The following is a 14396-nucleotide window of genomic DNA, read 5'->3' as shown; positions in this document are numbered from 1 at the left end:
CCCACTTTGGGCTCTCTGCTCAGCAGGGAGCCTGCTTCCTCCTCTCTCTCTCTGCCTGCCTCTCCACCTACTTGTGATCTCTGTCAAATAAATAAGTAAAATCTTAAAAAAAAAAAAAAAAAAGAGAAGTCTAAAAGATGGGATGCCTGGGTGGCTCAGTCGGTTAAGTTTCTGCATTCAGCCCAGGTCATGACCTCGGACTCCTGGGATGCAGCTCCATATGAGGCTCCCTGCTCAGTGGGGAGAATGCTTCTCCCTCTTCCTCTGACCCTCCCCCGACTCATGCTCTTGCTCCCTCTCAAATAAACAAATAAAAAATCTCAAAAAAAAAAAGAAAAAAAGCTAAAGATATTCCGGAACGCAGAAAATATTTGTAAATATGTGTGTGTGCGCACGTGTGTGTACATATGAGCTGACATATTACATAAAGAATTCCTACCGCAGCTTAAAAAAAAAAAAGAATCCCCACCAAACATAGAAGACTGACAACCCAATAGAAAAATCGGCAAAAGACTTGAACAGACTTCATAAAAGAGGCTATTCAAGGGGCGCCTGGGTGGTTGTCATTAAGCATCTGCCTTCGGCTTGGGTCATGATCCCTGGGTCCTGGGGTCAAGCCCTGCATCAGAATCCCTGCTCAGCGGGGGGCTTCTCCCTCTCCCACTCCTGCTGCTTATGTTCCCTCTCTTGCTGTGGCTCTCTCTGTCAAATAAATAAAATCTTTAAAAAAAAAAGAGAGAGAGAGAGAGGCTATTCAAATAGCCAATAATCACACACAAAGAGGTATTCAACTTAAATATCCATTAAGGAAACGCAAATTAAAACTACAATATGACACCAAAACACACGCCATAATGGCAGATATTAAAAAGACAACAGCAACGAATTGGCAACGATGCGAAGCAACCCAGAAACGCCTTACACCATGCTGGTGGGAGTATCATCTAGTAAAAGCTCTTTGGAAAACGGTGTTGCAGTATTTACTAAAACCAAACATAGCCGTGCCTTATGACCCAAAATTTTCACCCATACCCAACAGAAGTGGGTAAATATGTGCAAGAAAAAGACAAAAACGTTCATGTTTGGGATAGCCCAAACCTGGAAACTACCCAGATGCTCATCACCAGTGGAATGCCTAAATAACCCGGACACAGCCGCACGGGGGCGACCACGCAGCAGCGAGCGGACGACGACTACAGGCCACAATCCAGATGTCTCAAGACACAATGCTCAGCGAATGAAACAGACACACAAGAAAACAATACTGTGTGATTTCATTTACATCAAGTACAAAACCGGTCTACTGTTGCAGGACAATGGTTATCCTCAGTGGCTGTAGGGATCGCACGGGGGTGGAGAATGAAGAGGGTTTCTGGGGGCGGCCAGCAACATTGTTTCTTGAGCTGGGTGCGGGGAAACACATTTAACCCATAGGGTCCATCCATTCCCATCTGGGGCGGAGGAGCCAGGAAGGAAGAGGTGGTCCATTCAGCTACATGACGGAAACCACGTTGGTGCTCTGCCCCGCTGTAACAAAAGCCCTCTATGATTCCATCCCAGCGGGCCATCCTGACACAAGGCCACACACCCACAGCAGATGAGCTGCAGCGAGGAAAATGTCGGCAGGAACCAAGGGGTCCTGCTGGGGTCTGCTCAAAGCCTCCATGTCAGGGCACCCAAGATGTATTTTTTTTTCCCCAAGATGTATTAAGTAACATCTTATTTGAGCAAGTCAGGTAACCAGTTTGAAGCCTGATTGGTATGTTAAATGAGCCTGTACAAACACACATCATGCGCGCACGCAAACGTATCTTCCCTACACTTAGGCCACAAGCTGGGTGAGCTGAAGGGCTAGAAAATGGCCTCTCTCTTTCTAAAGGACGTGGACTCTACAAAAGGTTTTTCCATGTACCGGGGACCTGATGCCTGACACAGTCCACATTCCTTGCTACCCACTGGGCTGTTCTCTGTTCTAGGGGACGAGACTTAGGGCTATGGCCACGACAGGTGTCCTCGCCAATCTGAGCAGCTGGGTTTCACCATCCTGATGTACAGTTTGCCCAACACTTCCCCCACAGCCGAACAGCCTCGTCTGGTTCTACTCTCTCTTTTTGCCCTGGTGCCCATGGAAACCAGCTGGCAGATGGGTAGTTATTTCTGAAGCTCAAGGTACAACAGATGGCGACTTTCTTTCTTCTCCAAGAGAGCCCCAGCACAGGCTGCTACAATGGCAGTGGTCCTCGGACCCCTCTGTGGCCACGAGGGCCAGGGTCCTCTTGACCTCTTGCCTGATCGCAGCCAGGAGAGTAGTGGCACAGCTCGGGCTGGAACACTCTACAGCTTTCGATGTCAGCAAATATTCCATCCTGCAATGGCTAACTGAAATTTATGTAGCCTTCTGTTTTCTTCTGAATTACACAGGGAGTCTAAATTCACCATAGAAAACCTCTAAAACACAGACAAATGTTAGGTTGCTGATAAGAGGAGCATTGGAAGATCATCACAATGCCCATTTTAGGATATACACCTCTCTCTCTCTCCAGACATAGTCACAATGTAAGAGTTACCAAAAGTAAAATACAACAAAACAAGCGAGATGAGAGAACTGTGTTGAGTGCCTGATATTCTGTGTTAACAAACCTCTCCACAGGCCGCTGAGCCGACGGCCACCCCCTGCACTGGGACACTCAGGTTGTTCTTGGCGTCTCACCATTACTAAGAAGCTGCGATGAACATCCTAGAATAACACCCTTGCTCATTTATCCAGGTAATTCCTTAGCCTATATCCCTAGAAGTCTCTAACCCTCATGTTCTCTGCCCCAGGATCCCCCAATCCCTTAATGGAAGTTCTCACGGCATGAACATCCCTACCCACGTGTTTGTTTTCAAATCACAAACCTTCCTGCAAGAACCTGGCAACGGCGGGGGAGAAAGCTGTGTGATCATTCAGAGGAAGTGGCAGCTCCAGAAGGGCTTGGTGCTGTGTCCCTTGCTGCACAGCTGGCTGGGAAGCTGATCCACGATGGCAGAACCACTTCTTGCTCTTGAACCCCAGGGCAGGCTGCCGCCCTACTTTTAGAACATTCCTGGGTCCAGTCAAGGAATCTGTGTGCGCCCACTATGTGGCCGGCATTGCTCGTGGTGCTGGGGACAGAGCAGAGCACATGACAGGCCAAACCCAGGCTCCTGAGCAGCTTTATCCAGTTACGGTGTTTGGACAATTGACCTATGGTTGTTTTCCACTCTTTTCGCTTCTTTGTGGTTTTCTAGTATTTTTCTACATGGGACATGCTTACTTATGAAAATAACAGCATAAAGAACAAATACGGAAATATACATATATATTGAGTTTTACCTTGTGAAATCTGGGGCTTGTCATGAAGTGCCACCATGTTTAATGCTAAAGGCCCTTGGTCACCTTCCCCTGTCAGCTTTGGTAGAAACGTCCCGAGTGGCCCATCGCCAGTGTCTGCTCGGGCTCTGCGCAGCCCCTGGGGCTGTTTCCAGAAAGACTCACCTTGTGTTGAAGAGAGCAGCCTTCACAGCAATGCAAATGGTGTCGAACAGATTCCCGTCACATTCCAGCAGCTAAGGGAGGCAAGGAGCAGGGTGGGGAGGAAAAGCAAACATCATTTCTTGCTCTAAGTACCATACCAGTTAAAGGACACTGGTTCCCACAAAGCGCTCCCTGTTCACAAGATAAAGAGAAGAACATGTGGACGCTCTCCTGGCGGACGCCAGGCACATTCACCCTCATTGCCAGAGGATCCTTGGCGACCATGCCGGCCTGCACCCCGCAGGTGAGGTCACTGCTGGCCCCGACTGTGGGGCCACCACTCGGGCCCAGCTTGTGGCGGGTCTCCTCTAACTGGCCCCCCAGCCAGCTGGGTCTGCACTCAAGGAGGAAATGATCACCTTTGTTTTGTCCCCAGTGGCTCCCGAGTGTGACTCACCTCTGTGCCCACATAAACCCGGCCTCCAAACAGGTGAATTATGGTGGCCGCTGATGCAGCAGCCACCACCAGGTTCACAGCAGCGTGGTAGCCTCCTGTATGTAATCACCACCGTACAGCTGCTGCCCGAACACAGGACAAACACACCGCGCTGCACATTCGGTGCCACAATTACTAAGTTCCTGCCCAAGAGCATCAACCACGCTTACGTGTGCTCACTCCGCCGCGAAGGTCAGAGCACAGTATTCAGTGGAAGGCAACACATCCTTCTGTCCTCATTTCAGTGACGCCTTGGCCTGAGGCCCCAAGAAAGGAAGGGGAGGCGAGTCTGTACCTACTCATCGGACCTCCACCTCCAGGGTGGACACCGGCCTGTCCCCAGCACGGCAGGATTACTACTTCCTGAAGCCCCTCCACCCCACCGTTGTCAGCACCCGGCTCTGTGCCCAGCAGAGGACTAGCCCTTCCCCCTCGTGGCTCAGACACAGACTGCCGCCCAGTGAAGAGCTCCAGAGGGACTCCTGAGTCAGACCATCGGCTAGGACTCCTGTCTCTGCCACTCAGCCGGGGGCCACTTCACATCTCCGGGCCTCGAGGAGGGTGAAAGTCCCAAAGGTCCCACAGAGCTCTTCCACAGGCTCAATGAGCTCATGTTTGGAGAGCCCTCAGAAGCGTGTCCAGCACACAGTAAGCATGAGCTAAGTGCTTCTAGAGAACACTGCTCCGCGCCTTGGTCTCCCCGAGGCCAGCCTCGCAGACCGAGCATGTGTGCTGCAGGTCCGTCTGCACTGCCGACAGCTGCGCGCTCTGAGCCTGGCTGTGCGTCACAAGCACCTGGGGAGCTCAGCGAAGTGCAGGGTGACACGCTGGCGTGTGCGTTCCACTCCAGACCCCAGGCGGTCCTGGCGAGCAGCCAGGGCTAAAGACCACCGTCTCCCACTCCAATATCCCTGTGCCCGCCTCATGCCAAGAAGGTGCTAGGGAAATGTTGACATCCACTCTAGTGGCTGTGGGGTCTCCCTGCTGGAAGGGACCCTAGGGAGCACATCACCTCCCCCCCCGCCTCCTTGGCAGCTGGGGACATAGAAGCCCTCCCGCTCGTGTCACAGTGGCCTGCCACAAACTCTGGCTCATCAGCAAGAGAGGAAATCAGGAGGGCAGAATGCTAAACCTGATCGGCCCGGGGGTCCCCCCAAAGGGCAGGTACCAGCCTGCCTGCCCTCCTCCCTGGGGTGCAGAGGATAAGCCCACTCCAGACCTCAGGGCCGCCTGCTCAGGCTCCTCTCTGTGCGCCACACCATGGGGTAACCCAGGTCAGGCAGTGCGGGTCTGACGCTCTCCTCTGCCGCTTGCTGGCCTTGTCCTCTGAGCGCCAGGATCCCCCTCGGTACAGCAAAGCCCTGCTTCTCTGTAGGATGACACAAGATCGCACCCTTACCATTCCTGACATGTAAAAGGGGCTCAAAGACCCTAGCCTCCTCTCTTGTGGCCAAGCAGGTGCAGCTTAGTAAGAATCTTTCTGCGACACACAGTGGGACGCCCAGGAGGCAGGGGACAGCGGGTGTGATACGGACACCCAATGGCTTAGTGAGGTCAAGAGCAGGTGCCAGCATTAAAGAGAGGCAATGTCGAGGCCCAACGCCACTCCTCACAAGCCGGCGCTGGGGCTGGCTGCTGAACCTCTCCAAGCCTTACTTCACCTGTAAACGGGGAAGACAGCAGTGTCTGCTTGCCGGAGCCATAGGGCCTACAAGGAAATGTATATAAAGAGCTCATCCTCCAGTGCCTGGGTGGCACCCAACTCCTGGTTTCGGCTCAGGTCATGATCTCAGGATCGTGAGATCGGGCCCCGCACTGGGCCCCAGGCTAAGCAAGGGGCATGCTTGAGTTTCTCTCTCCCTCTGCCCCTCCATCTCCCTGTGTGCTCGCTCTCTCTCAAATATATCAATAAATCTTTTTTTTTTTTTAAAAAGCAAGCTCATCCTCATCCCACGCAGATGCGCCAACTTGTCCAACTTCTGCCCATCACCTCCATGGGATGCCACCTCCAGAGCATCTCTGGTTTTGTGTCTACTTCCCCAACAGGCCAGTGGTTAATTTTAGGTGCTACCATGATAGGACTGTTGTGTGACTTTTCCTGTAGGACGGTACTCTCTGCACGCTATGACACATGCGTTGTATTTAACGTAAAAAACTTATTACAGGACATCATGCTTTTTCCATCTAGTCTCACCCTGGAAGTTGAAGCAGCCACTTAAAGAGGGAAACAGCACCGGCAGGAAAGCAGGCCGACTGGTCTCCAGCAGACGCAGACAGTGCGGCCAGTACACCACATGACACGTACCAGCACGTCCACGTAGAGGATCCAGCAGTGCTCCCGGGGGCTGATGCAGAGGGACTTCAGGTCGACGCTGCTCTTGTTGTTAAATATCCGGTAGAGGGTGTTAGCGATCTCTGTGCCAAGGTCATCACCTCCTCGACCTTCAAATTCAGGGGTAGCATTGGCTGAACTACAAAGAGAGGTAACAGAAAAGCTTAGTGAGTCTTTTCAGAAACAACGAGCAAAGGCATGGGGCTTTGTTCCAGTTGCTCTGCGGAATGCTGGAAGGACGAGCGCTATCAGGAAAGTCGCCACAGTAAGAAAGGATGGCACCTGCCTCTGGCCTCCAGACGTGTATGCAGGGAGCCAGATGGGTACCATGCTGTCTGTCAGGGGGCATGACAGGCATCCCCCCACCCCCAACAGAAGCCATCTTTATCTAAAGAGAAACAAGAGAACAATAGTAAAGTGAACCTTGGCCAGTCATAATTAACTCTGAAGAGTGGAGTACGGCCCTCAGGCAGGCCCAGGAAGCCAGGAGGCCTGGGGACTCAAGCAGTCTGGTCACAGAGGGGTCATTTCACAGACACCATCCCGAGTTTCCATGGCCTGGAATGCACCATGAAACTCTCACAGCAGAAACCACAATGTAAGTACAGTGAGGGACCTTCCTGGGATGACTCAGGTCTGTATGACAGCAGGTCACACTACATCGCTTATCACTGTACTGAACAGCAGGAAAGGGAGAGAGAAAGACTGGAGGCTGATTCAATATTAGATTGTCCCTTTTACTTGATCTGCTATTTTTTCATGAAGAAAAACTTTTCCACTTAGGCCTCCTGAACCTTATGCCCAATGACCTCAATGAAGAAGGAACAGGCATCAACATTTGCTGCCCAAGCATCACTGAGAAGTGTTAAATGGGCAATTTCTGAGGGTTTTGACTTAATAAAAACAAACCCTCAAAACATCAGGGCGCCTGGGTGGCTCAGCTGGTTGGACGACTGCCTTCGGCTCAGGTCATGATCCAGGAGTCCTGGGATCGAGTCCTGCCTCGGGCTCCCAGCTCCATGGGGAGTCTGCTTCTCCCTCTGACCTTCTCTCCTCTTGTGTTCTCTCCCACTCTCTCTCTCTCAATAAATAAAGAAAATCTTAAAAAAAAAAAATCAGTACAGTAAGTAAACACTCCAGGAATCATTTTACTGTATCGAACAGGGTGCAGAAAAGTAAGACCCAGCTGCTTCACAATGGTCTCTACAAAATCACATACTGAAGCTTTCTAGTCCATGCACTGATCCATCTAGAAAGTACCAGCTCCCCGCTGGGCACTGGAGGGAGAGCCTGAGCAAGGCGGATGAAGGCCCCAGGGCGGCAATCTCACAAAGTCAGGGGGAACTTCATGATAGGAAGCAAACAGCAGGAGTGGGGCCGGGGAGGATGTTGACCAGTGCTGGGGGTCACAGGCGACCTCACACCAGAACGTGGGCAGAAGTCAGTCAGGCTGCAGACAGGCGGGGAGGGCATTCCGGGCAAAGCGACACCCATGTGAAGGCTCAAGGCCGTGCCCACCCCATACGTGCAATGCTAAAAGAAATCTCACCTGGGGCACCTGGGTGGCTCAGTGGGTTAAAGCCTCTGCCTTCAGCTCAGGTCATGATCCCAGAGTCCTGGGATCGAGCCCCGCATCTGGCTTTCTGCTCAGAGGAGGAACCTGCTTCCTCCTCTCTCTCTGCCTGCCTCTCTGCCTACTTGTGATCTCTGTCTGCCAAATAAATAAATAAAATCTTAAAAAAAAAAAAAAAGAAATCTCACCTGATACATTTAAATATCCCTGTTGTCTAGTCCATTCGAATATACGCGGAAGAATGACCCCTGAAACAATGAGAGTGTATCACCATATAGTAACTGTGCTTCTCGGACTCTACAGCCTTCCCCTACCACCACGAGCCAACAGAGCCCCCAGCTGAAAGTCTCCAAGAGAAACTTCCATCAGCCTCGCTGTTCCCTCACTGCTTCTGCTGGACATAGGCACCGAGCCATGAAAAGCAGCTCATTTACAGTGAAATAATCAAGTTCCCAGGGACCAACTGAATAATTTTGTACAGCCAGCAAAACAAAAGCTGTTTCTAATTTACACACTAAGCAATTAATATTAAAATCCATCTTGTAAGTGTTTAAAAACACATCCATACAGATCTGAGCAGACAAATCCAGCCAGAGGCACTTATGCTTAAAATGTACACTTTCCTGACTACAGTGGGCCACACCCTGGGGGGGATTAATTACTCAGGTTTTGATGCATCTGTTCTTTTCTGACCCTAAGGGATGGCTTACAAATCTTCCCAGGTCCAACTGGCTGAACTAACCCACCCACAAAACCACGCCCCACTGGGGGTTTTTTCGACACTGAACTAATTTAAAGTGGGAACTTTTCCTATTCTAAAAGACTCCCCCCACCTTTTCTTTTTTTTTTTTTAAAGTGGGGAAAATTTTTTATTTTTTTTATTTTTTAAATTTTTACTTATTTTTTTTTTTAAAGATTTTATTTATTTATTTGACAGAGAGAAAGATCGCAAGTAGGCAGAGGCAGGTAGAGATGGGGGGGAAGCAGGCTCCCCGCTGAGCAGAGAGCCCGACGCGGGGCTCGATCCCAGGACCCCGGGATCATGACCTGAGCCGAAGGCAGAGGCTTTAACCCACTGAGCCACCCAGGCGCCCCCCCCCCTTTTCTTTAAACACATTATTCTTTCAGCACAGCTGGTAGCCAGGCAGAGAAGAAGGTTTAGAAGCTTATGAGGCCACAGAAAGCTCCTGCGTCTGGCTGGTGCCTGGGCCCTGGAGGGACTCGGGGGAAGAGGCTAGAAAAACGGAAGGAAATTGTCGGGGCAGGAGTGGGGACACAATAATACTTCAGGTGACTTGAGAAAAGCCAGAGAACCCATATTCTAACAAAGGATGAAGAGTAGGGTTGGGGTAGAGAACGGAGGGTCCCCTCTCATCACTAGGGGTGCTCCTAGCACCAGGACACTTCTTGGTAGAGGTGGACAGTGATACAGACCCAGAAAAGGATCCTCAGAGACCCTGTCAGAGGACAAGGGTGCCCACAGGGACTGGCCAGGTAACCCCGTGAACAAAGAGCTACTGGTGACCTGCAGGCAGTGATGGAGACCTGACAAACCTTCCAGCCCATCTAAAGGCATTTTAACTCAGCTTTGAAAACAAACTCCGGTAGCGAAACCAAAATCTCACAGGTGGGCCCGGCAAGACCTCTGATGGGCTGACTCTCTCATTTCACCACGAGGAAAACTTGAATGTTCTTTTGGAACCACTGGAAACCCTGTGAGTACGTCAGACGTCCCAGCTCACTGCATTCTCACAACCCGGCGGACGAGCTAGGCACTATTTCTGACCCCATTTTAGAGAAAATGGAACTGAGTCCCAGAAAGGTTACATAATTTGTCCAAGCTCACACAACTCGTGACTGGGGAGCTAAGATTTCAACCCAGGCAGCCTGGCCCTTACCTGCTAGGCGGTACCGGACTCCCGCTCAATGTGTCATCTGCCGCGCCTGGCGTGTAGCCTAACGTGAGTCAAGGTAATGAATGGATGCTCTGGTCTTGGGACTTATTACTAGACCACAAATACTGGAATCAAGGAATGCAGGCGAAAGGAGTCCTAGATAAAAAGCTTCCCTATTAAGTGCAAAGTTAAAAGGGAGAGAGAGTGCAAAGGCTGTTAACCCCAGGGGGTGCCCTGCTCGGAGGTATCACAGTATGTTCTTTCAGTAGCCGAGTATACACTTGGGGCTTGGGACATAAAACCAAGTGCTTTCTGCGTCTACAACTGCCAAAACCAACTCAGATCCTTCATAGAGCGTGACCTAGCCCCTCTTCCCGCGCTGTGGGGAAACTGCTTACCAAGCCAATAAACTAATAAAATTCCTGGGAACGCTGCCGCTCCCAGTTCTCCACCCCTCCTGACTCATCACCTCTACTCTGCTCCCCCTGCTTGGGCCATCTCTGGTTTAACTGGGGTAGGGTGAGATCAGGGCCATGTCTACCTGAGACAGGACTTCAGACATTAGGCCCATTGTTTCCCTGGTGATCAATCTGGCTGCAAATCAATGGAATCTTACAGCCAGGCAGAAGAAAGCGATTTAGTGGGTCCGTGGGGCAGGGCCAACTCTGGCCCTTACCCGTCCAGCCCTGCAGCAGGCCCCAATTCCTCCCATTCCCCTGTGTGCACAGGTGCTCATTCCTGAACCTGCAGAAGCTTCCCCCCACCGTGAGTGGGAACAGGGACAGGAGCACATTCGGAGCTTTTCATGGTAAGCCCCTGACTGAGGTTTCTGGGAGAGTTATCAGCTCTGGAGACTTCCAGAATACAGCTTGCTTCGACTTACTTTCTTTGCAGGTTGCCTGTCTGCTTTGTCCTCCTCCCCCTACCCCAATCAGGCACTAACAGTGACCTCCTTCGAGCAGCACTAAGCAGTGAGGAGCTGAGATCAAGTGGCTCCATCCACCAATTCAGGGCTGAAGCTTCCGGCTCAACATTAGTGATGAATACGAGTGATCACAATGAAAAGTAGTTACGATCTCACAGGGTAGTAGCAGGTGTTAGGCACACTGAAATGTCGATGAATGAAAAGTGTCCTCCTCAACTTCCCCCAGTGAAGAACCGAAGCCTCTCTGAGAGGCTAAACCAGGCTTCCGGATACCCCCTATCAACATGGTGTCAGAGCCACGAAGAGACTAGATGAACCGCCACCTAGTGGTAGCCCAGAGTCACATACCAGCTCCCGAAATTCTTTTTTTTTTTTTTTTTAAAGATTTTTTTTATTTATTTGACAGAGAGAGATCACAAGTGGACAGAGAGGCAGGCAGAGAGAGAGAGAGAGGGAAGCAGGCTCCCCGCTGAGCAGAGAGCCTGATGTGGGACTCGATCCCAGGACCCTGAGATCATGACCTGAGCTGAAAGCAGAGGCTTAACCCACTGAGCCACCCAGGTGCCCAGCTCCCTAAATTCTTACCCTCCTCTGGGTTTCAGATAGAGGGAAACCATCCTCTCCCAAAGTTTCCAAGTTCTGATTTAAAACAGGCTGTTCTCAAGTTACAGCTAACACACCAAAGACACGAGAGAGGAGTCAGGAGGTCCGAGTGTGCTCCCAGTTTCAGTGATGCCAGGCGTCTCCGGCACAGTGCTCAGGAACCCCAAGTCTTTGCTACTCTGTGGGGATGGGGTCAGAGTCAGTGCAGCCGGGTACCCTCCCCAAAGGGCAGCATTCCCAAGACACAGGGGAAATTATGGGGTGGGAGGCAAAGTCTGCCTCAGGTGCCACGTATTCTTCCAAGTAGACAAAACTGAAGTAGAATGAGGTAGCAGAAAAGTAGTTTTCTGAGACTTCTCAAACCACTGGAAATTTAAATAATGAAACCCTGGAAGTTGCTGATCAGTCAAGTCAAGCTGGGCTCAGACTGACAGCACGCCCGACCCCAAGCTCCGGAACAACACCTCTGCTTCGGTCTGAAGCAGACTGGATGAGAGCCTGGGGCTCTCAGCAGATGGCTCGGTGGGGGCACCCTTGGTGCTGGGCACAGCCACAGACGTCCAGGAACCATTCCTATTCGCTGGATGGGAATAAAGGGGGTCGTATATGCAATTACGAGTTGTCTTTGAAGACCCAGGTGAGGTTCCGAACCGACGGAGCTTGGTAAATCAGCGTCTCCCTTCACTGGAGGAACACAAGGTTTTGCAAATGTCTCACGGTGACTCCACCTGCTAAAATGATCACTAACCCAGCCACATGAAGACACTACAGTGTGCCACCTTGCGATTATCCACCTTGATAGAGTCCAGAGAACTCCCTGGGAACTGGAGCTTCTGGGCCTGCGGAGGGTCTCCTGAGCCTTGCAAAGGGAGAAAGGAGAGGAGCAGGCAGCCCTGCTTGGCCAGGAGGGAGAGGCTCCTCCTAGAATCCGGATCTTGGGAAGAGGTGGGTCCAAGCATCCTCCCACCCTGGAGTCACCCTCCCTGTACAGCTAGGACAAGAAAGGGACAAGAGCAGCAGGCTAACCTGGAGTCCTGTTCAGACACAGAGCCACAGTGAAATATGTCCCCTATGCCAAGCATCCGAGGGCAACACCTTCCCTTTGGTGTGGTTGGGCTGACCGTCTGCGGTCGGCTGAAGATGAAGGAGGTACAAGATAATAAAGAGGTGAAAAAGAAAAGCAAATTACAGTCCTTCGCACATGGTGCCTACTCCTCAGTGACTGTTTGCTGCACTGAATCAGGCAGATCAAGGCCAGGAGAGGCATTTTCTTCCACCAAGAGCAAAGGGGTAAGTTGGAGACCTGAACGAGGTCACTGCGACTTAAAGGATGGGCCAGTCCCACTGGATGACTCAGGCTGGTGAGAGATGCCGGGTCCAACCAAGGGGAGGAGACTGCCTCAGGCTGTGGGGGTTGGGGGGTCGCTCAGGGTAGGGTGCAGGAATGGACTGGAAAGAAAACTGGCCAGAAAGCTGACTGCAGATATGTTCTCAGAACTCTGAGCACCACATCCCTAGAAAGTTGGCTTCTGCGGGCTGCAAGGAGTAGTGCAAGCCAAGGCCCAGACTGGGAGAAGCCTGAGCTGGCACGACCAGCTGTACGACCCGGGGGAATTCCTGACCCTCTCTCAAACTGATCGTCTCTCTCAAAGCAATGTTGTGAGGACCAACTTCTTTTTATTTTATTTTATTTTATTTATTTATTTGTGGGGGGAGAGGGAGAGAATCTTAAGCAGGTTCCACGCCCAGTGTGGAGCCCAATTCCACACTTGATCCCACGATCCTGAGATCATGACTTGAGCTGAAATCAAGAGTAGACACTCAACCAACTCAGCCACCCAAGGACCAACCTTTGAGTGTGAAAGAAGACCAGAAGACTCGAACTCATTATATAAATGGGGGGGTCAGCATCTATGCCGAAAAGGTGCACGCAGCAGGCCCAGGGCTGCCATCTTTAGAAGCACCTGCTTGCAAGATGGGCCCTCATTTGCCATCTGGGAACTTGACAAGAAGACCTTTCCCAGTCAACAGTGAACTGTGGTCTGCTGTGCCTGGACTATTTGTGCAAATAATGTGATAAGGTGAATATGTGCTTTCCTTCTAGGAGTCTGGAATTTTGGTACGTGTTAAGCAGAGGGTGCCCATGTGACCAGCCCCAATAAAAATCTTGGGTGCCGAGTCTCTAATGGGCTTTCTTGGGCAGAATCATCACACACATGTTGCTGCGTTTCCGTTGCTATGATAAATCTCAGCCACGAGTTCAACTCTATGCTGGGTCCTGTGGGCCCTTCCAACTAATCTCCAAATAGGGGGGTGGTCTTGGGGACTCTAATACAGAATCGCTACTTTATACCGGCACCTAGCATGAGCTAACAGAGATCTTTACCAACTCAAGAAAACCTGCTGTCACCACCCAATTAGAATCGAAGTTACAGACGGAAGATGTGACTGGGCCCCAAGCCCAAGAAAGGGGAGGCAAAAGATGGGGGAGGAGGGGGCTGGGAACACTTCCCGAAAGCCCGCTGGGAGCTAATCATTGTGGTGGTGCCCACTTTGTCTTCCTAATTTCCTTTCTTCATCATTGCAATAATATCATTATTCCTATTTTTTAGATAAAGAAATTCAGGCACAGAGAGACTGAGTAACTAGCCTGAGGTCACACAGCTGGCCAGAAGAGTCTGGCTGGCTGCAGAAAGTGCAGAGTCCTGGCTCCTCCCAGTGCGCACACTGCCTGCCTCGCTGCCACTCCCTCCATCAGGCTGTTTGGCCGGCCCTCCTCCTTTCTCTGCCAAGCAAGTCATGAAATGTTTTCTGCAAAACTAGAGCAGGAAGAGAAACAGGGCATCTGAGACCAAATGACCCTTACCATCTATGTTTGATATTTTTCAAAGCATCACAAAACCCACCATTTCATTTGACTCTCAGAACCACCATGTGCCGGGCTGCCGGGCAATGCCCTCCTTTCTCGGACGGGGACAATGAGGCCCAGCACAGACCGGGTGACTAGGACAAGGGCAGGACTCAAGCCAAGGCCTTCTTCCACATATCCCAGTGTCCGGCACCCAGGAGGAATGCG

The 14396-nt window shown here is 51.2% G+C and overlaps 1 protein-coding gene across 2 annotated transcripts in view; it reads right to left on the bottom strand.

Moving 5' to 3' along the window:
* The window catches only part of LOC111144192 (exosome component 7), a 35582-nt gene that overhangs the window by 8061 nt on the left and 13125 nt on the right, over window positions 1–14396 (bottom strand). For both annotated transcript variants that reach the window (XM_022498397.1, XM_022498398.1), the window contains exons 4-5: window positions 6298–6463; window positions 3518–3588 (exon numbers count right to left, since the gene is read on the bottom strand). In XM_022498397.1, coding sequence (XP_022354105.1) covers window positions 3518–3588; window positions 6298–6463 — 237 coding nt within the window. The remainder of the gene's footprint in view (window positions 1–3517; window positions 3589–6297; window positions 6464–14396) is intronic.

This window comes from Enhydra lutris, unplaced genomic scaffold (genome assembly GCF_002288905.1).
Source record: "Enhydra lutris kenyoni isolate GAN:26980312 unplaced genomic scaffold, ASM228890v2 scaffoldscaffold10, whole genome shotgun sequence".
In the NCBI taxonomy this organism is placed as follows: Eukaryota; Metazoa; Chordata; class Mammalia; order Carnivora; family Mustelidae; genus Enhydra; species Enhydra lutris.
Note: the sequence above shows the minus strand (reverse complement) of the source record. Positions and strands in the feature narration are given on the sequence as shown.